Genomic DNA, 23,915 nt, shown 5'->3' with positions numbered 1-23,915 from the left:
AACAGATAGCTTGAAATTTCCCTGAAACGTTGCATATATAAGTGTTCACACTAGAGCAAACACACACACACACACACACACACACACACAAGGTTTGTAAGTTCACTGAGACTAAAAAGCATCAAAATTAGAATTTCACTGTTGAGAAAGTTACCAGTATTTATGTTTGCTATTTTTAGAATATGGAGAGTATTTTGCAGTTGCATTTAGTATTTTTTGCTATATCCTGTGAATGATATTTTTAGTAACAAAACCCCCTTAGTTTTCATTTTATTCTAGAATATTCTTTTATTAGAGGCATTGTATTCTCAAGAAAAGTATATTTAGGGGCTCACTCAGTTAAGCGTCCTCCTTCAGCTCAGGTCATGATCCCTGGGTCCTGGGATCGAGCCCCGCATCAGGCTCCTTGCTCAACAGGGAGCCTGCTTCTCCCTCTCCCTCCGTCACTCTCCCTGCTTATGCTCTCTCTCTCTCTGTCAAATATATAAATAAAACCTTTTAAAAAATGTATTTTGACATTAACAAAATACCTATAAAGTGTAATTATCATATTCAGATATGAAGATATCATACTCAAAATGACAATTGCATAGCACATGTTAGGAATTAGAATGATGGAGGGAATGTAACACATTTTCAACTCTTAATGTTTTGAAAAGGGATGACAACTTAATTTCCTAATAAATAACCTAATAGGAAGTCGAATATTAAGCTCAACTTGGGAAATTCCTACAAATTTTCCTGATGTAAAAATTACTTAGTAAATTCATTATTTAAAAGATTTATTTATTTATCTGAGAGACAGAGACACAGAGAAAGAGAGCAGTGGGGAGGGGTAGAGGGAGAGGGAGAGAGAGATTCTCAAACAGACTCCCCACTGAGCTTGGAGCCCAATGTGGGGCTTGATCCTCAGGACCCTGAGATCATGACCTGAGCTGAAATCAAGAGTCAGATGCCCAACAGACTGAGCCACCCAGGCACCACAATAAATGCATTTTTAGATGAAAAATATAATTTAAAAATTGTTTAAAAAGCAATTATATTTTAAGGCATTAGTAAATATGCTCATTTGGGGATTAAATTTATTCTTTATTGAGATGTTGAATGATGTCTTCCATTTATTTGAGGAATTTTACTTTCAATGCAAGACTTCACTTGTCATGAATCAAGAGCAAAATTGCTTTGGTTAGCATATTCATAATTTCTTAACCACAAGAGGGTTAGACTGCAAATTTTGAGATTACCTTTGAAATACCAATCTTATATATAAGCAGCAAACAAACAAATTTTATACACTACTTCAATATATCTTTTTAATTCCAAATGAAAGGTATATTCAAATTTCCAAACTGGAGTTTAGGGGATTGTCTTTGACTTTCTGATATTGAAACAATGGATTAACTTTTCTCTCTGTTTACAATTTTAAATAAACTTATAGTTTATTATTTTAACTTTTTGTGTTTTGATGCTGAAATTGATGAAAGTGTATCTGTGCGTTGTTTCAAGTTACCTCAAATTATAAAATAAACTTGAGAGAACATAAAAACTTCAAGAAGGTGGGGGACTTTGTCTTTTCATGTTCAGCATTTGGTCCCCAATACCCAGAACGGAACACAGGATGAAATCAGGAAATATTTGTAAGATATAAATTCTACAACAAAGCAAAATATACTTTATTGTCTTCTATCCTTCTTCTTATTTTCCTTATTCTTTTCCTCTTCTGTCCTCCCACCCTCCTTCACTCTCCCGCCTCCTCTTTCTCCCCACTCCAGGTTTTGTTATTTTTCAATTCTTAATGTAAGGTTAACTTTCCTGCATTTTTGTCTAAGCACCTTTTATTCAAGGATATGTTGCTAAAATATGATTCTAACCGTTAAACCCTTAGTGCAGAAAATAACTGGCGTGCCCCAGAGTACATTTCTTCTTACATCTTAGCTTCTAATACATCAGCAGAGAAATTGGAAAACTGGCCATGATTTTAATTATCTCATTTTATTGGCATCACCTAGAAATAAGTGAATGTGCAAATGTGCACTGGTTTCAATCAAAATTTTTTCTAAACTGTATTACATGTTTCCTTTATTGCTTGAATACAGCATATGGGACTAATAAAATACTTCCTTGATTACTTGGTATAATCACTTCGAACACTAATTTCACTATTAATGATCTACAGAAACCACTCTCTGAAAACGTACTTAGTTATTAATAGAGTAACTGGCACAGTGGTATGGTTTCATAACACAATCATAAAGAGCCAAAAGACTATGGGTTGTCTCTGCCACCACCTTTCCAAATATCCCAGAATCAGGTTTCTTGTATGTAGAACAAAGCTTTATAGATGACTCTCATGTTCCTTTTCATATATTAGATGCTATGAGATCTGTCCAGTTCTGCAGAACTTGAAATGACCATGTGCAGAAAAGTATTACAAGTTTAACTTTTTCATAGGTAAATACAATAAATGCAAAGATCTCTTTACATAATGAGAACTTGGTGAATTCACACACAGTTGGATATAAATTTTTCATATCTCCCTGTCTGAAAGTCTGATTGGGGTAAATTTCTTTATCGTGTGATTGATTTTTAAAAATTGTTTGAAAAATAAATAAATAAGTAAAAACTGTTTAATTCTAACAACTTCAACTATGCAAAATATAGAAAATAATTTAATATTCTTAACACAGTCATATTTGCTTCAGATCTTTGTGTGTTTTTTTGTTTTTTTGTTTTTTGTTTTTTTTTTCTTTTCTCTTAAACAAAAGGAAACACGTTCTTCTTTAGTTACCTTTTTTGGGGAGTGTACTCTATCTTTTGTCAAAGAGAAATTATGCTGACATTTAAAAATGGTAAGGAGGACTTTATTCAAATCTATTGCAATGCGGGTCAAGACTGTTATAATAGGAGAGAGAGACTGAACTCAACTCCGACTACAACAAGCACAAGTGGGGACTTAAAGCCAATGAGCAGAATGATAGAAGTCAGTGGATGGAAAATTACTAAGAGAAACTTTATTACATTTCAACTATAATGTGCTTCTTGCTAAACGAGCCTGACAGAATTCTTGCTAAAAGCAGGCCACGGACATGGGCATTAAGGGTGGGTAATAAAGGACTTGATCAGATTTCAAAGATACTCGGATATCAATGGAACAATTCCCACTAAACTGACTTAGCAAGAGTCTTTACTAAAGGAAGAAGCAGACCAGGGAAGGGCCTAAGGACAAAGCCAAGTGCTTAAAGGCTTATAGAAGCCTGACAGAAGTTTTGTCAAGGAGGGCATTGTTGCCACTCTCCTTGGTTCTCATTGTGACCAGAAGCTTTCTGAAAGGGCTCCTCTCCTCTTCCATCGAGTGAATGACATATTTCATCTTGTCACTAGACAGGTTTCTCTGATATTTTCCTCTACTTGGCTCAGATAAAATGTTCTTCCAATAAAGTTATTTCTGGTCATTGAAATTTGTAGAATATTTTATTTTGGACTTGAATGGGACTTGGGGGACATGCAATGCCTTGAGAGACATTTCTACTACTTTATGTCCTGTTTATGCCATCTTCCTCTCTCCTCCTTCCCCCTGCTGTTTGGTTAACTGCCAAAGTTTATTTCCTCTGCACAATATTTGAAGGCTTTCGTGATGTGAAAGGCCTACTTTTTTAAAAGGCTGATGCTCTGAAAATTACTATTTTTGATTTATCAACATGAAATATGGCTACTGGTTTTTAGCCTGAAGTTTTCACATGTCTGTACCAGAGTCACATCCCTCTTCAACCAGTGACCCAACACTAATTGCTGGATTTTATTAACATGCCAATCTTGTGCCAGTGAACATTGCTGCCTTAGTACTGGTATGGTATCTACGAAGCATATACTGTAGAGGAATTTACTTTATGTTTTACTGTAGATGGAAGTTATCAATATTTTCTTGCCTCACACCACAAATACATTTTTTTTTTTAATGCGGCTTTCACTATGGCATGCGTTGCCTGTAAGCATGTGTGCATTCAACATCAGTGATTCCAAATTAAATTCCTACTGAGATCATCAGGCAAACAATTAGCAGCAATTACTTGCTTTTGTAGAAAAATCAAATCTTGCCCTAAGTTTATGGTTAAATTATAACAATATAACACATATTCACGCAGATGTCACATGATGGACAGAGTGGACTGTGAGTCAGCTACTAACAGTTCCATTAGCATGTATGACTTTCATATTGGGCTATATTTATATGCAAATAAATTATCCAAAAACCTTTCCTTAGAATATTATAATATTAAAGAGATTATATTTCATATTTATTAAGAGTAATAAAATATTTTATAGATAGAGCTAGAGATATAGATATAACCTTAGCTTTTGACTCTGAATATCAGGAAGTTTGGTTTCTCTTAGAGTTGCACCCCTAACACATCCTTAGATTTTTCACTTAATCTTCCCAGGCCTTGAAATAGTTTTTTTTTTTTTCTTTTCTTTTCTCCTTGAAAATAGTGAATTTGATGTACAGTTTTTGAGAACCAAGTGAGCATTGTACAGAATGTAAGGTATCACCTATGTAATTGTGACCATATCTTAACTCATGAGACTTAGATCATCTGGTGGAGAAACAATGACATAGATCCTTCCACTGCCGATTACCATGCTGAGGGAAAACATAAAATCTGTGGCATTCTGCACAAAGTACAGAAGCTCACCCACAGCTGAAGGTCATGGAAAGGCTGTGTTTAAGAAGTGTGGAGCTCAGTTTTGAAGGCAGCCAGATGAAAGGAAGGGCGGCACATTGCAAGCTGAGAGAAAACCATAGGCAGATATGTCTGTGTGATATTTAGCACACCTAAGTGCCAAGATGTGTTATTACTTATTTAGACAATTCTCTTTTGAGGGACGTTAAGTTCTTCTGAGTTTTTGTTAAGATAGCAATGCATTAAGGGGCGCCCTGGTGGCTCAGATGTTTGGGCGTCTGCCTTCGGCCCAGGTCATGATCTCCAGGTCCTGGGATCGAGCCCCCCATCTAGCTCCCTGGTCAGCAGGGAGCCTGCTTCCCCCTCTCCCTCTGCCTCTCCCCTTGCTTGTGCTCTCTCTGTCTCTCTCTCTCAAATGAATAAATAAAATCTTTTTTTTTTTTTTAAAGATAGCAATGCATTAAAAGTCCTTTACATAACCTTTTAATATTTTTACCTATTTTCTCTGGAAAGATACCTAAGACTGGATTGCAGGATCAAAATTATAAAGCTTTTTAAGATTCTTTATCTTCCTGAAGAATTGTTCAAATTGTGTTCACTTCAATAATGTATGATAGGATCCACATCACCAAAACGTTGCTAGCACTGAATAATATAATTTTGTTCCTGGGTTGAATGGATATATAATGAATGGTCTCTGGTTAAAATCAACGCAAATTCACATCCCAGACCTACAACTTAGTGCTAGAATAAACTTGACAGCTCTTAATCCAGATCCTTCGTGCTTACAACAGGATAACACCTTCCTCACAAGGTTATTGAAAAATAAGATAGAATAAAATGTATAATCTTACTGTCTTACATAGAAAAAATTCAATTAATATTTCATACCTCTGTGTGAGATTGGCAATATAAACATACACTAAAACAAATATAAGACAAGAATTTTTCAATTACTTGTGCATTTGTACTACAGATTATAATTCTTATGTATCTTATATAAAATCTCTTGATAAACAAAATTGGCGTAGCTCATTTTTAAGTAATTAGGGGTAGTAAAACAAAACATTTAAGTTAGATTATTGAAGTCGATAATTTATGAAGTGATATTTTTAAATGGTTAATATTAGTAACAATAATAATATAAATACCAGCAACATTTTAGTTACCACTTAATATAAGGACTTTGCTTTTATGTAAAAATTTTAAAGATGAATTCTTTCAAATAGTTATACAGTCAAGATATTGAGACTCAAAGAGGTTATGATTAATTGGCATTTGTGCTACATCATAGTTCTAGAATGGAGCAAGACTAAAAACCACTTTGTGTGTCTTCACAATTAGGTTATTTCAATAAAATAATATAATAATATTGTCTGTTTTTTCTTAACTATTTTTATAGCGGTCTGATGTAGGGTCCGGAGAATTGACAGAGCTTCATAGGAACTGATTAATTTTCAAGTCAACTTTGTGGATGAAATTAAAGCATCTCTGGTTTAATTAAAACTAGAAATGATAGTTCAGGAAAAAAATTCTTAATTGTGATATTGACATTTCAACTTAGATTTTATATCTGTTTCAAAATATCTGATAGAAGAAATTATATGAGTAAGACAAGATTTAAAAATGACACAACACCACTGATTTTGTTATCCTAAACTCACACTTTATAATGAGGTTTGTTCCAGAAACAGATTTCACATATGTAGATAGCTATTAATTAACTGAATTGATAATTTTTTGTCAGATTATTAAAAGCAAACTTAACTCTGAGCATTAATGTTTCCTATTTTAATAATTGATCAATTTCAAATATTTGTATATTAATTTTAAGATTATTTGGTGAAACAGTCAAATGACATATTTTCATGAGTTCTGATGTCACATATTAAATATATGAAGTTAGAATTGCTGTGGCTTCTTTTTGTAGTCAAGCAGTTATTACTATTGTTTATGCTAATCAAGTGATTATTTATCTTAAAGTAAAGGTCCATAAACGTTATGTTATTTTGCTTTACAGATGCTCCAAAGTTTATATCAAACCAAACAATTTATTACTCTTGGGAAGGAAACCCGATCAATATAAGCTGTGATGTGAAATCTAATCCACCAGCATCAGTCCATTGGAGAAGAGAGAAATTAGTCCTGCCAGCTAAAAACACCACTAATTTAAAGACGTATAGTGCAGGGAGAAAGATGATATTAGAGGTAAGTCTTCATGTACATATGAATAAGTAGTACTATTTGAGCAGTTGCCTACTATTTTAGAATATATATATAAATATGTTAATATAAATAATTTGTATAATATATATTTATAGTATATAATATATATACACATACAAATCTTATTGTGTATCTTTCATGTGTATTTACTTAAAAAGGAAATTTTATGCATTTGGATCATGGGCCATTGATGATTAATATCTCACTCTTTACTTATATAGAAATATGAGTGTATAGCAAAAGCCATTATTTTTCATAATTTTTTTTTGGAAAAAAATCAATTATATCAGGAAAAAACAGGGTGAGGGAATGAGTAATTCATTAGTTGTTAAGGGCCCAAAGTGTTCATACTAGTTATTGATTCTGAGATTATGCCTTCCTTCTAAAACTGTCATATATAACATTTTGGTGGGTACGTATTTACAAGTTTCTAAATAAACCAGATTTACTTGTTCAATGCCTCATTTCATTTTATATTTTAAATTAAGATTGTAGATAATTGTCTTTATACTGCCAAATGCCTGGCCTTTAAATTCTGTTTGAATACAATACCTTTTTTATTTTTCTACTTTATTTTACATTGTTTTAAATTTTATTATGTTATGTTAATCACCATACATTACATCATTAGTTTTTGATGTAGTGTTCCATGATTCATTGTTTGCGTATAACACCCAGTGCTCCACGCAGAACATGCCCTCTTTAATACCCATCACCAGGCTAACCCATCCCCCCACCCCCTCCCCTCTAAAACCCTCAGTTTGTTTTTCAGAGTCCATAGTCTCTCATGGCTCATCTCCCCCTCCGATTCCCCCCTTCATTTTTCCCTTCCTACTATCTTCTTTTTTGAATACAATACCTTTTATTTATTAATTGTAGATTGTGTGTGTGTGTATCAATTCCCAAAGTTTGTGGGTCTATGATCAAAATCATGAACACTTCCAGTTTATCATGCTTTCAGTACAATTGGGAATCTCTCTCAAATAGCCTTATTTAGCTGAAAGGATGCTGTGTTTTTCCCTGATCCATCACTTCCCCAAATATTTGGGTAACTGACTCTTTGCTAATTAAACAAGTGTCTTAATCTGTTTCTTTTTTTAGTTTTGTATTTTATTTTATTTACTTATTAATATAGCCAAAAAAGATAAAAGGGTAGGACTCTAAAAGGAACTATTGTTTTGCATCGATTTTCTAGACCTAGGGCCGAAAGGCTTTGATTATCACTTATATGCCCAACAAATACATATATTATAAAATATTAGTAAGGCAAACATCTGTGCACACCACCCATTCCAAAGGATTTAAACACCTTGGGATGGGTGGTGTCTAAATCTGTTTCAGTTTATTAAATTGGTTTCTTTGTAACTTTATTAGAAGAACTATTGGTGAATTTGTATATTAATTTTAAGATTATTTGGTGAAACAGTCAAATGACATATTTTCATGAGTTCTGATGTCACATATTAAATATATGAAGTTAGAATTGCTGTGGCTTCTTTTTGTAGTCAAGCAGTTATTACTATTGTTTATGCTAATCAAGTGATTATTTATCTTAAAGTAAAGGAGGTCAATTTCACAAAGACATATGGTTATATTTAACCTAAAACTTAGGTATTTAACTAATAAAAAACTGTTAGGTTTAACTTCGGTTTTGGGCACTGTGTTAGTGTGTTCAGGCTGCCATAATGAATAACGCAGACCGGGTAGCTTAAACAAAGTAACCTCTTTCCCCCCACATATTTCTGTAGGCTAGAAGTCCAGAGGGTTGGGTTTTGGTGAAACTTCTGTCCTTGGGTGGGGGATGTGCCCTCTAACCATGCACTCACATGGCTTTTCCTCTGTGCACATAAAGAGACAGCTCTGGTGTCTTGTCTTCTTATAAGGACATCAGGGCCCATTTTTATGAACTCATTTAACCTCAGTTACTCGCTTAAAGACTGTATCTCCAAAAACATTAGAAGTTAGGGTTTCAACATATGAATTTTGTGGGGTGACACAATTAATTCCGTAACAGGTAGATTTAAGTTCATGTTTAAGTGACAGACTAATCTGTAATTTCTGCTTTAGTTCATTTTACCACCTTTCAGTTTCTGGGATAGCTCATAATTCTTCATAGTCAGTGTCAAGCAACGTGTTACAAATCTGACATTTAAATATTTTAAACATTTTATATTTAAATATTTTATTCATATAAAGCTCTCATGCTATTTAATCTTCTGCCTAAATAGCATTCCTCTCCAACCCAAAGTGAAAACTAAGCAGTTTTTGTTCATACATGCCACATGATCTGTTGGCTAAAGCTTTGACCTTGAACATACACTTTCTATGGGTATACTATTTTTTTAAAATTAAATCAAAATCCTGAATTAAATAACTAACGGATAGCTAATACAACTTAAAATAAAACAAAATAACAGTAACTACAAAAATAAAAACCAATGATAAACATTACTAATTTTGAATTAATAGCATACATAGTTGCTTAGGATAGTAATAATTATAATAGTCACACAATTGCTAATTCTTAGAACATATAATACAACATACAAAAATTAAGTTTGCAATTGATAAATTGGTCAATGACAGATTTCTTGAATTTATTTTTAAAGTTTTTCCTTTTTCATTGAGTAAATATATATATTCAATCTTTTAAATTTATAAATTTTAAAACATAGCAAAATATTCTATAAATCTTTCGGAGTGGTGCCAGTAAAATCATCTGTAAAGGTCATCCATTTTCTTTTTCCTGTTCATTTCTGGAGGTAATAAGCCAACATTTTAATATATGGGTAAAAATTGATGTAGGAACTTTCTAATAGGCTAATTGGAATAATATTGTGCTTTTGATCATCTGTATGGTTGTTCCTTGTCCTAAGTAAAATGCTAACTATTAAATATATGATTTTATTACCATGGAACACATAGAAAGAGGAAATGAAGTTTGTGAAAGTTTAGGAAAAAGACTAGTGAACTCCTTTATTAACATTGTACTCCCAGGGCACCTGGGTGGCTCAGTCGTTAAGCATCTGCCTTCGGCTCAGGTCATGATCCCAGGGTCCTGGGATCGAGCCCCGCATCGGGCTCCCTGCTCCGCGGGAAACCTGCTTCTCCCTCTCCCACTCCCCCTGCTTGTGTTCCCTCTCTCGCTGTGTCTCTCTCTGTCAAATAAATAAATAAAATCTGTTATGTACTATTAAAGCCCAGTATCTTAAGTAATCTTGAATTATTTTAACTGCATATTAAAATGTGAAAAATTGGTGTCATATATAGATGTTTCTAGCACTTCCTGGATAAATATCAGCAATAATTGGTATATTTTAAACATTTAAATATTTTTAAATTAAAGCTTTAGAATATACATTTGTTATATAATATTTTATTTTTTATAAAATTACCTGTCATTTCATTGTGCTGGGATTGGGCATAAAGCCACCATTGCACGTTGTATTCATATTGTTTTCCTAGAACACACCAAATATGCTGCAGGGCACATGATCTGGCCAGGTTATATCGAAGTCTGTGTTTTGTTTTGTTTTGTTTTTTTTAATAATCTGTGCTACTGGGGTGTCTTCTATATTTGTTAATCATACAACATGATAAAGAAATTATTTCGGATAAAACTGTAAAACTTTTAACTTTTAATAAGTGAACTCCCAGGAGCAGAAAACAAACAAATAAATGAAAAAACCCTGAATTGAGCCTTTTAAAAGCTGTTCCAATGAAACTGGCTATATTTAAATTACTTTTTTAATATTGAGGGGCCGCACAATAGTCCTGATTCTTTGTCATGGCCACCCTGTCTGCCTTTTATCAATTCAGTGCACATTGTTCCCTATGGACTATACAAATAACTCTCCTATGCCTGTAAAATGTAGAAATTTTGGGGGCAGATTCCTTTCTCACTAGTAAAATTATTTTTAAGTTAAATTACCCTGGTTTATTAAAAGCTGAATGTGAGAAAAATGAATGTTTTAATCACTCAGGAGTACTTACATAAGAATGGTTAAAGCCTCTAATTCTTAAACTTATGATCTATTCCTAGATAGACAGCTAACCAGAGAATGAGTGACACAGCTTTTTTGTACTTTTTCAGAATTACCATCTTCAACGGACCTCAAAATTGCACTTTTAGTTAATAGCCTCCCATTACCACGAAATCATTTTCCCCCCTTTTGGGATAGAGTTGAAATTAACAGCAACTCTTGTTGTAAGCATATTCTCTCTTAATAATAGTTACTGGGATTGAAAATTGTATCTATTACTATCATCAAATCTCTTTCCTGCATTGATACTTCAGAATTTCGGTACATTAGAATTACAGAGTTGGCCCCAACATTCAGCAATGGATTTCTGAAAGGTTAACTTAATTACGGATTTCAAATGCGTAAGGGCTGAGGTCAGCTATTTTCCATCTAAACTGAAAAAGAATGATAGAAATTGAACAGAAATGGAGGCAAGATACTATTATTAGCCATCAAGATAATGTGCCTGTCTACAGGGATTGCTACACAAGGAAACAATTTCTTGCAAAATGGGAAGTTTTTTTTTTGTTGTTGTTGTTGTTTTTTTTTTAGAATGAGTCTTCATCCTTCATTAATATTTTATATTCGGTAAAATCATGAGAGGGGAAAAAAAACTAATGTATTTCCAGCCTGTCGTGAACTTTAAATCTGCTTGACTTTAGGCTAAAAAGTTCATGTCTGCGGCAATTGCAGAATATATATTTTTCCAACTGTGTACTACTTTATGAGCTTTACATACCAAATATCTAATGATTTTGCTATTCAATAGATATAATAAAATGGTGGCATTTGTCTACCGCATAAATTAATAGTTAAGCTATACCTCGCCTAGTGCTGTGGAAATATAGGTTCGTATATTACATTTTAAAAGGGTGTGATGCTTACTTGATACAGAAAAAAAAAAAAGAGTATGGCAAGAAGTTGTGAATAATTGAACATGGGTGAAGTTGGTAGGAATACTAGAGTCTATTTTAAAACTTCCATGATATTGTTTTAAAATTGTTAAACTTTCATTATTATGATTATTTTAGATAGCACCTACATCTGACAATGACTTTGGACGATATAATTGCACAGCTACTAACCGTATAGGAACAAGATTTCAAGAATATATTCTTGCTTTGGCTGGTAAGTATAGCACAATAATTTATAAGATCTCATAAAATATATCTATAAGCAAATAGCTTTACATTTTAATAAATCACGATACAGGTTATTATTAGGAAGAATGAACCAGTGCTTAAAAATTTAGAACAGTTGCATCTGACAGATAGATAGTGAGGACTTAGAATACATTTAGTGATCATGATTGATTTAAACCCTGATTCTAATCCCCCAACTTTACAAGTGAGCTATCTATAAAAGAAGTAGAAGAGGTATATTTTAAGAAAGCAAATTATATTTTATGCTAAGTAAGAATCCTATCAAAAAAATTAAAAAGACATCTTGAGATAAAATAAACTAAAATTAATCTATTTTAAAATCCTAAACTTGAAAGTACAAATAATAAGCTTATTTTTAAGATAAATAGAAAATTTAGAGTTATAAAACTTGCACTGAAGGCTGTTGCATTTTGTATGTGAAAGCATTCTAGTTGTTCCCCAAAAGCTTAAAGATATCAAAATAGTAACATGTAGATACATTCATTTTAACTAGAGATCCAGTTATGTTTTTAGTTATATAAAGTTATATATAACACACACATATATATTTCTAGAATTTGCTTTATGTTTTTACAAGACCAATTGGAAGTCTGAAAATATACATTGTAGTATATTTTGCATAGGTCAGAAGATACAAAAACATGATTCATTGCCTTTTAAGACTAGGTAGAGAAATATCAGAAAATTATTGTAATGTTATGTTTTAATAGAATAAGTAGCTTCCATGAAAATATTTTAAATGTTTTCTAAGTAGAGTTCTAGTATATAACTATAATTTTATATTAAGTTACAAAATATATTTACTTGTGTTAATATGTAAACCATGTCATTAGTTGTAAAGACCAAAGGGAAATTTAAAAGTTTACAAAGCTAATAATACTCAAATTATTATGTACCTGAAATCTGTTTCTCTCCACTTCAGGTTGTGCTACACCAGAGAAGGGATTGTGCGAAAGGGCTTTAGGGAAGAAAATATTGAGATTAGAGGGAATTTAGGGAGAAAAGGAAGGAGGGAGGGATTAAGGAAGAAAGGAAATAATGAATATCACCTACCATGAGTTCTTTAGAAAATTAATCTCAATGAAAATCATAGGAAGTAGACTATCCACATTTAGGCATATGAATAAACCATTACATAAGCAATTAAATTCTAGGAAAATGAAATGTGCTGAGTCATATCAAAATTCATGGATAATAAATTGAAGTGAGCATGATCTGTACTGATCAGAAGCATTCATTACTCACATTAATTCCAAGCCTCAGGAAATTAGGCAAATTTTCTTGTAATTAGTATGAACCTTTTTTATAAATAATAACTAAATATGTGACCAATATATGTATATGCAATTATATTAATACTAATATATATTTTACATTACTTTCTTACAAATGATGTAAGTTTGTGTCTATTAGGTAAACTTATTAATGACCAGATTTTTAAAAAATTTTCATGTGCTTGTAATTCTAGAAAAAATATGAAAAATAGAATATTATATTCATGAGATTTTGATATCTTATTAAATTCTCAGGAAATGGGGCACCTGGGTGGCTCAATCGCTAAGCATCTGCCTTCAGCTTAGGTCATGATCCCAGGGTCCTGGGATCGAGCCCTGCATCGGGCTCCCTGCTCCTCCGGAAACCTGCTAGTCCCTGTCCTACTCCCCCCTGCATGTATTCCCTCTCTCGCTGTCTCTCTCTCTCTCTCTCTCTCTCTGTCAAATAAATAAATAAAAAATCTTAAAAAAAGAAATTCTCAGGAAATATTTAATGTCTGTATACCTGCAGAGCTCACATTTCTTACTGTAACATTTTTCATTGAAAAATATGTTTGATACCTATCCTTCTAATGAAGATATTAACTTAATGAGTTTCCCTCAACCTAACCATAAAAAAGAAAATAGAAAATGTTCACTCAAGCTAACAGCTAAAATGTTATTGGAAATATTTCTTGAATACTGCAACTTTTCTAATATTTCAAAATTTTGTGACAAATACATACCTAAAATTTGTTTCGGAAGAGGTAGGTTCAACTGAAATTGTAACAGAGATATAAAAATAAATTAGACCCTGAGCCTTAGATGGGAAACATACGTTTAAACATCAGCATTTATAAACATTATTCCTTTGATGGGAATTCTTTATTTAATGCTTACAAAATTTAGTCTTTCCTGAAGAATTTGAACAATGGAAGTGCAAGGTGATTTTAAATAAAATGTAAGAGAAATGTTATGTAGAAATTTAAATATTTCAAAATAGATGTCAGTATCACAGCTCAATATCTCATTGGCCTATCCGACCTAGTAAAAGGTCCAGATCATTTGGCATGTGGTATTTTATTGTTTTCAAGATTTTTTTTATTAGACGGAGAGAGACGGAGAGAGACACAGCGAGAGAGGGAACACAAGCAGGGGGAGTGGGGGAGGGAGAAGCAGGCTTCCCGCTGAGCAGGGAGCACAATGCGGGGCTCGATCCCAGGACCCTGGGATCATGACCCGAGCAGAAGGCAGACGCTGAACGACTGAGCCACCCAGGCGCCCCAGCATGTGGTATTTTATACTGTAGCAGATTACTTTGACTTAAAAGGGCAATACATTAAACCAGTGACAATTGCATATGAAATTATGTGCTATATATTCAGAGAAAAATACAGGAAAAAGCTACCTTTTTAACTTCCTTTATTTCCAAAATCTTTTTCCTTTTCCTTTTCCCTCCTTCTTTTCTTCCTTTTTTACCTCCTTTATAATTAAGTCTTACATCTGAGTGAAGGAGACATCTGTATGCAGAAGCCTACCATAAGGGGTCAGACCCTCAGCAGAGTTAATAGACTAGAGGGGGGTTCAGTGATCTAGTGTGGGGTGTTAGAGTCCAGGCAGGTGAGAAGGATTTGCATGTGCCCAGACAGAAACAGCAAACCGGAGAAGAATGTCGGAACTTAATCAGTGTAAGGAGGGGTCCAAGTAAAGTGGTGGGGGCAGTGATGGATGATTCATTGCTGCAAACGTATGGGTAAGTAACATCCATGATTATATAAAAATACAAAAACTAGAATGACCCTGGGGTAATGGTTGGGTATTGGAGTTACTGGTGTTAAATCTGGTTTTAATGTATGTAGATAGATATAGAAAGAAGAAAATAAGTTAAGGTGTGTGTTTGTGTGTATTCAGCCATTTCTACAAGGAACTTCTTGTTGTCAGGAATCTTACTCAGAAAACAATTTCTGTATATGTCGGTGATGAGTCACTAAATGCTACACCTGAAACCAATTTTACTGTATGTGGTAACTAACTAAAATTTAAATAAAAACTTGAAATTAAAAATAAAAAGAAAAGAAAACTATTTCTGAGCTAGCTCTATCCACTGAGAGGATTTGGGAGCTCCAACACCTCAACAGCAAAGAACATACATGGCTGGCAACCATGTCTTGGTTTCTAATTCTGTTCCTTACTAAAAGTGACCAGGGTTTCTTGTAAAAGTGGCTGATTCCAGGAGTAGGACAAAGAAAGTACAAGATAAGCCTGGAACAATGTGTTGTGCCAGGCAGAAAAGAAATTAAAAAAAAAAAAAAAAAAGACACATGCCAAAAACATCCATCAACCATTTTTAACAAATACCATAATACAAATGAATTCACCTGAGGGGCATCAGTGGTTGCTAAAGCAGGTATATGTTGAGAAAAAAATTAGCAAGTTAGATGACAAAATAAATAAATAAATAAATGGAAATACTTTTAAAGTGCCTACCTCCAAATTATTTTTTAATTACAAGAGAAAAACAGCAACATTATAGTTGTAAGCTTACCACATCCTACTTTAATTAAGTAATCAAAATTAACATCTCCATTAATGAGAAAATTAAACTTGGGTGCTACCAGAAATAGGCAATGAGAAGAACACAGAATAACAATTGTAATTTTCCTGCCAAAAGTGCATAATCAGAATCTAGTATGAGGAAAGAGAAGACAAATCCAAATTGAGGTACCATCTACAAAATAACCAGCCTTCAAAGTGTCAAAGCCGTGCAAAGGAATGATTAAGGAAACTTTCTATATTAAAAGACAGTAAAGATGAATATAACAAATAAATGCCATGCCTGCATCTTTTGTTATAAAGGACATTACTGGGATGATAGGTGAAATTCGATTGTAATCTTTGGATTAGATAGTAATTTAATTGTTTTCTAGAGCTTATGTAGGAGAGTGTTTTGTTATAGTAAATACACACTAAAGTTGGCACCATGTCAGCTTACTCTAAATGGCTCACATTAAAAAGATAAGTTCTGTGCACTACTTACAAATTTTCTATAAATATGAAATTACATTTTTAAAAAAGAATAGGGGCACCTGAGTGTCTCAGTCGGTTGAAATCAGCTCCGGTCTTGATCTTGGGGTTGTGAGCTCAAGCCTTGCGTTGGACTCCACACTGGGCATGGAGCCTACTAAAAAAAAAAGAAAAAAAGGAAACTAAGGCCAATAAACAAATACACCTAAGATATAGTAGCTTAAGAAAAGCAACATAACTTGTGAATATAGATAGCATTCGTGATAAAAAAAATCCAATCTTTTATGTGTGTGTATATATAATTTCTATATGTGATCTTATAAATGGTTTTAAAATATTAAAAAGAATTTTTGCATATTAAATAATCATTGATTCGCAGACAACTTGTGTTTTCGAATATGAAGGTATAATTTTTACTCTAAAATTCAGTAGTTTATTTAGACACCTTTTTAAAATATAATAATAAATATAATTAGTATGATATATATAATAAGTATAATAATAAGTATAATAAGTATGATGATAGTACTGTTCTTAACAATGGTGGTGTAGTCTTTATTTGGCAGGATATGGAAGTGTATGGTATAGTAGTGTGTGGAAATTGGCATATAAACACCACTTATATTTGTGAGCTGGATATTTCACTTTATCTTTAGAAAACTACAATTACATGGGAAATATCAGATATTTCCCATGTGTGTTTGATAACCAATTTTGTTATATTAATTTTTTATTGAAATATCAAATACAAATACAATTAGATGAAGACAGGGACAGAGAGTTTTTTTTTTTTTTTTAAAGATTTTGTTTATTTATTTGACAGAGAGAGAGACACAGCGAGAGAGGGAACACAAGCAGGGCGAGTGGGAGAGAGAGAAGCAGGCTTCCCGCGGAGCAGGGAGCCCGATGTGGGGCTAGATCCCAGGACCCTGGGATCATGACCTGAGCCGAAGGCAGACGATCAACGACTGAGCCACCCAGGCGCCACTGAGAGTTGTTTTTTTTAAAAAGACTTCTTCATGAATTTTTTTTTTTTCAAGTGCACTTCTTAGGGTGATAATCTTTTTTTCTAGCTAGAAAACGTATTTCTTTTTCGATTTAAATACCTGTCTTGGAGCAAATTAAAGATGTAGAATACATAAAGGTAAATCAAATTGCAACCATATAGTTAACAATTATCATTCCTTCCTTATAGTTTTCTACTTCTAATAGATCATGATCTGACAAGGCAGTCTATATATGTATATGTGTATTTTTTATAGTTTTTGTCCAAAGACTTTTAATCTAACTTTTAAACATTATCAAATGATTTCATTCATAATTTTAACTTTCTTACTTCATTTCATCTTTGTTATATTTAACTCTTAACTGTAAACTTTTTCATATTAAATCTTAATATGATGAGTTCCCATTTGCCTCATTAGGTGATAGGTTTTTCTGATAAAGTCACCTTCTCCTGAGCACTTTTAGGGGAGGGACTCTGCTGTAAGCTGGCAGGCAACATATCTCACATTGGGAATGGGTGCTTCCATCCTGAAGGGGGTCTCAGTGCTCTACAGAAGCCATTCCAAGATCCACCTGATCAGAATTGTGTGAAGACTAAGTGAGAAAATGAATTCAAAGCACCAGCACAGGGCATGTACTCAATAAATATTAGCTAGCTACTATTATGGCCAAGCTGTAGTTCATACTGATCACTTTTCTTTGGCTAAAAATCAGTTTGTTAAATGTCTCTTTAGATATAAGACATAGGTCTAGGGAAAAAAAATACATAGATTTAGACATTATAAACCAATGCATAGTAAAACTTGATTGTGGGATAATGACCTCACTTATAGTGGACACTATATTTCTATTAAAGGATACAAAATTTCATGTGATTTTGCCACTTTTTCCTTCTAGTCCTGTATCTTTTTCACACAAACTGCTCTTAAGTGAGTTCTCGCATGCTGTGCTTCACAATTGATTTTTATTTTAACCTCAGTCAGGACCCTGTATTTATCCCTATTAAATCTCATCTTGTCCATTTGGACACATCTTTTTAACCTACTGAGACCCTGTCAAATCCAATGTTTTAGCCCTCTTTCCAGGATCAACTTAATTCAAAAATAACATGAACTGTGATCATCTGTATTTTCACCTAAGTCATGGAGAAGTCTATCAAGTTATGTTTGAGAATAGAAACCTGCTTACAGTCTAACCTGGATCAATTGAACAGAATTCTGTATTTATGGAATTATAGTCAATCTGCGTGTCCTTATATCTGAATCATATTTTATCCAGACCCTTGTTACATAAAACTTGAAAGCAGTTGAAAGTTGGTTCATTTGGAAACAGACTTTCTTCAACTGAATACAAAGCCAAGTTTCTCTTACATGATCAGTTTTATTATCTAGCCTGTAAAAGTATACATCTTGCTCTTTTTTCCAAAACTAGGAGACAAACTTTTGCATGTCTTCAGAAACCATGTATGGCATCAGCTTAATTTTGTAATTCCCCTGCTCCTCTGGAAAAAAAAAAAAAAGGAAATTAGGATAGCTAGATATTATTTTCAAGGAGCCCTGCTTGCATCAATTTTTAATCAGTTCACACTTGACATGTGTATAATGAGTTTCTAGTAAGTACCAGGCACTGTTTTAGACCTTGGGAATCAGGAGATGAGTAATATATGGCCTCTGATCTTTACATTGAAGTTAGAGTACACAAGAAAGGGTTGCAGTAGAAATGTAGGTGAAATGCTTGGGAACAAAAAATTGAATTCTGTTTGGAATTCTCGGGGAGGGTTTCAGATAGGTGTCAACTTCTGAGTTCAGTCTGAAAGACTGAGTAGAAACAGATCCTTTGAAAAGAAAGGGAGAAATGGCAAGAATCAAGGGTACCATGCTGTGAAACGGCATGGTCCCTACAGTAACCAGGAGACTGGAGGCCAAACTGGAGGTTTGAGGGGATCAATGATGGTGATGAGAACAGGAAAGTAGTGAGGTGGTCAAATTATGCATGTCCTTAAAAACATTTAGCATGTTTACATTCGCCTACATCATGTATATAGCAAGGGAAGTTTGGAGCTTTTAGTTATAAAGCAGCACAATCCTATGTTGGTAGCACCATAGAGACTGATCTCAAGATGGCATAGGGTATGGGTCAATTGTCAGTTTCCATGTTTCTCTAATTAGCCTAAAATTTATAAGTGTAAACTCAAACATCTTAATGTCCACTGTTCCAGAAAGGGAGATAATAGAATATATATTATATTCTTAATACATATGTATATATGTGTGTGTGTGTGTGTGTGTGTGTGTGTGTATAACAGCAAATGGATTGCTTTTCTTTTGTTCTGTGGGTGGCAGGGTAAAAAAGAAAAAGCAAGCTTTTTATTTCTGTGGTGGAAAATAATTCTTATCTTAAAAAAATCATCCTGACCTTATAAATTCTTCTGGCCACTGCATCATTTCTCTGCCTCCTCCCCCTCCTTAATAAATAAACTTCACAAAAGAATTGATTATATTTGCTGTGCCTAATTATTTTCCTCTCATTCTGTCACAAACTCTTCCAGTTGGGTTTTTACCTTTACTGCTCTATAAAAGCTATTATTAAGGTATCCGTTGAGCTTTTTCATGCTCGATCCAGGGGCCCATTCTCAATCCTCATACTTCGTGATCTAGTGCCAGAATATTAACCAGTTAATCACTTCTTTCTCCTTGAATCATCTCTCCAACCTCTAACTTAGCTAGCATGTCACCATCCTTTTCTGGTTTTCCTTCTTCCTCACTGGACTCTGCTTGGTATCTTTTGCTAGTTGTTATAAATCTCTGACCTGTTAAAAATCACCATGCCTCAATTTTTGGATCTCTTTTTGTTTTATATAAACTCATATCCTTTATATACTAAATTCTTATGGATTTAAATACTACCTGTATTCCACCTGTAACCCCAATATATATCTTCAGCTTGGATCTTTTCCCTGAATGCTGTACTTTTATATCCAACTGCTTAATTCCCTCTCCGTTTAGATGTTTTATAGGCAATGCAAATGTCCAGATGTCCAGATAGCCAAAGCCAATCTCCTATATTCACCCCTACATATCTTCCTTTGGTATTCTTTCCATCTCAGTAAATGGCAACTGACCCTTTTCAGTTGTCCCTTTTCAGTCATCCTTGAATCTACTTATTTACTCAGGCCTAACCCTTTGATGAGTCTTGTTGATTCTATTGGCAAGGTATTTTAAGAGTCTCATTGGTTTCATGAAATCAAATTCTGTATTCTGTTTTTTTTATTTGTTTGGTTGTTCGGTTTGCTTTGCTCTTAATATAGATTGTTCCATAAATCCCTAAACTGGTCTTCCTGCTTTGGCCTATGCCCCCTTAGAGTATAGTTTAAAAATAAATAAATAAAAAACAAGAGAACTTCTTTAAAAACAAAAACAAACAAATAAACAAACAAAAACCATATTCTCTTCTGCTCAAAGCATTTTGGTGGCTTAACATTTTGCCCAGGGATGAAGCCATAATGATTATAAAGGCCTGTGAGGCTTCACAGTGTTTCTTCTTAACCTGCCTTTCTTGGCTTCTCTGACCTTTCTCTCCTTTCTCCCACCTTCGTCATGTTCTGCACAGATCATCCCCCTTCTTTAAAAACCCAAGGCATAGCTCATATTTATACTTACTATTTTCTCTTCCTAGCATTTCCATAAGTTTTTTTTTTTTTTTCCTTCCTTTAGGTCCTTGGTTAAATATTACCTTTTTTAGCAAAGATATTCTTGTTCACCCAATTTCTTTTTTTCTTTTTTTAAAATTTTATTTAAATTCAATTAATTAACATATAATGTATTATAAGTTTCAGAGATAGAGTTTAGTGATTCATCAGTTACATGTAACACCCAGTGCTCATTACATCAAGTGCCCTCCTTAATGCTCATCACCCAGTTACCCCATCTCCCCACTTCCCCTCCAGCAACTCTCAGTTTGTTTCCTATAGTTAAGAGTCTCCTCTGATTTTGTCTTATTTTATTTTTAATACTACAACACTTCAACTTTCATCCCTATCCCCCTCAACTATCTCCCTTGCCTGCTCAATTTTTGACCACAGTATTTACAATAAATAATTTATGTATATAATTACTTTTATGTAATTACAATGTAACCATCATAAGAGTAGGGATTGCTATCTCACTTTTACCCCCAACATAGAAAACTGCCTGGCTTGTAGTAAGTTTAGATGAATTATTGAATGTATAAAGGATTTAGTATGTTTTATTTAATTTGTTTATTAGTCATAGTTGAAATGCCTTATTAATAATGGGATATGGGAGTCCATGACTTGTGAGTATTATAGAGGGAAGTAATTTCCACTTATACCTCAGGAGTAAATGAGCACTTCAATGGAGGCTATTAGAGGTAAAAATGATTTAATTAAGGAGAGATCCCTGGGTTACCTCAGGTTAATCGTTGGACTTAAAAATATAGGAACAAATACAATGAAAAACAATTATTCAGAAACTTAATATAACCACTGTATGAAGGAAATTTTAAAAATGTGTGATCAAGTGTTGTGAAAAGATCAGGAGAACAATGCTTTTAGATTTGGCAATTGGAGAAAACCAGATAGGTAGTGAAATAAGAAATTTATAAGGTTTTAGATGTGTTGCAAGTTTGCTATTATATTAGATTAAGTTTACAATTGAAATAGGAAAAATATGTACAAAATCTTATTGGAAATAAAGTGACCACTCAGAGCAGAAGCAGATGGAACCCATCTTAGCATAGTCCCCAAGGTGCATGCAATTGATACGATATCGCACATTACAGAGTCTTCCTGAATCCAGAAAGGTCAATCCTTTATGTGACAATTCCCTTAATACTTGGGTCTTTTATCAGATGGAGACTGACAAAGAAACCAAGCAGAGAAGAACTTAATATTGACAGTTGGGTGGTTATAAAATCATTGAAAAGGCAGAGGAAAGGGAAGACAAGAGAGTCACCAGTCTTTTGGCTTCGGGTCACAAATTAACAAAGTGCAGTTCAGAGGTGGTCTGCAACTGCTAACTGGAGGTCAGGAAACCCGACTGCCAAGTTACCCCTCTGTTGACTTCAGAGCCACCCCGTTACAGAAACTGTGTGAATAGCCTGTGGAGTAGGGAGTCAGCTTCTGCCTTCATTCACATCTGTAGGTCCTCTTGTTCCGATGCACCTCCTCAGAAAGGTGGGAGTGGTGTTCCCTCCCCGTCAGTATTCTAAATGGCTTACTCAAGCATCTCATCCTGAGTACCTTCATAGCACTTAAAACCATACCAGCAAATAAGTCTGGGACATGGAAAAAGGGAATAGCTTAGATGATAGAAATGGATGTGATGTGTCAACAGAAAATGTCTAAGATATTTCTATTACCTAGATTTAAAGCACCATTCTGGCCAAATACTCACTTGAGTACTTGCACTTAAGGGAAGGTTGACAAATATCAAACTCTTCCAATTGATCTAACTTTAGCCATACCACATCCTCATCTGTGGGGAAAGAGCTGAGTCCGTGACTCTGAACCATACCTTTGTCACCAGCTTCCCAGCGTTTGAGAAAACCAAATTCCCAGAAGTAAAGATGTTAGGGCAGAAATTAGGAACAGCTTGTTGAAACAGCGTGACAGGGAAGCAAAAAAAAAAAAAAAAAAAAAAAGAGTTTATAACCTGAGAATAGAGTAAGACTGAAGAAAGTGTGTCATGTGAGAGATCTTTATAGTTCATGGTAATAAGACACAAGAAAGACTAAAAATACAAAAGACTAAAAATACAAAAGGGAAGAGAAGAGCTCTCTGGTAACGCAGTGATCTGGAGAAGAGCAAAGTTAAAGAAATTACATTCAAAGATACAGGGTTTGGCCTTCAAAAAAAGAGGAAGATAGCCTTCCATTTTAGGTTTATCCAGAAGTGATAGGATACAATTTGAGTGAACTTGCTTGATGAATTCTATTTCACTCTTGATATTGAGAAATCTATTTATATTTGTTGGGAATTGTGGATGCAGTTGAGGAAGAGTGTGAAGAGCTAAAACACATACACAGAGCTAATCTTTGTTGTTGCTGTTGTCTCCAACATATTATATCTCAGTGTATCCTGAAGCCTAAGGAAATACTGTTTTGTAATTCTATGATTCATCCCACTTTAAAAATGTTTCTAAAACATTTACTCATCCACGATCTTATGTATACTCACATTATATTCATGAGCTCCCTTCCTTTTCTTCCACATGTGTATCTTTGGACATATACTTTCAGAATTTTACTTTATAAAGTGTATCTTTACTTTGGGATGCTTTTTTTTTGTTAGACAGAGGAATATGATATTTGATATATTATTTTGAATCTGTTTTCAAACATCTCTGTATATATCTGATTGTCCTGCTCTTTTTTTTTTAAATAAGGCTCTATGTTTCACTTCACTTGCTAGTTCCTCTTTATTTTTTTTAAGATTTTATTTATTTATTTATTTGAGAGAGAGAGAGAGAGAGAGAGAGCATGCGCACATGAAGCAGAGGGAGGAGCAGAGGGAGAGGGAAAAGC

General features: G+C 33.7%; 1 protein-coding gene across 2 annotated transcripts in view; it reads left to right on the top strand.

Annotated features, from left to right (window-relative positions):
• Window positions 1–23,915, top strand: part of NCAM2 (neural cell adhesion molecule 2) — a 517,778-nt gene that overhangs the window by 407,575 nt on the left and 86,288 nt on the right. For both annotated transcript variants that reach the window (XM_032406278.1, XM_032406279.1), the window contains exons 10-11: window positions 6,700–6,887; window positions 11,959–12,055. In XM_032406278.1, coding sequence (XP_032262169.1) covers window positions 6,700–6,887; window positions 11,959–12,055 — 285 coding nt within the window. The remainder of the gene's footprint in view (window positions 1–6,699; window positions 6,888–11,958; window positions 12,056–23,915) is intronic.

This window comes from Phoca vitulina, unplaced genomic scaffold (genome assembly GCF_004348235.1).
Source record: "Phoca vitulina isolate PV1807 unplaced genomic scaffold, GSC_HSeal_1.0 scaffold8, whole genome shotgun sequence".
NCBI lineage: Eukaryota > Metazoa > Chordata > Mammalia > Carnivora > Phocidae > Phoca > Phoca vitulina.
The sequence above is the reverse complement of the archived record's forward strand: the minus strand, read 5'-3'. Positions and strand labels throughout refer to the sequence as shown.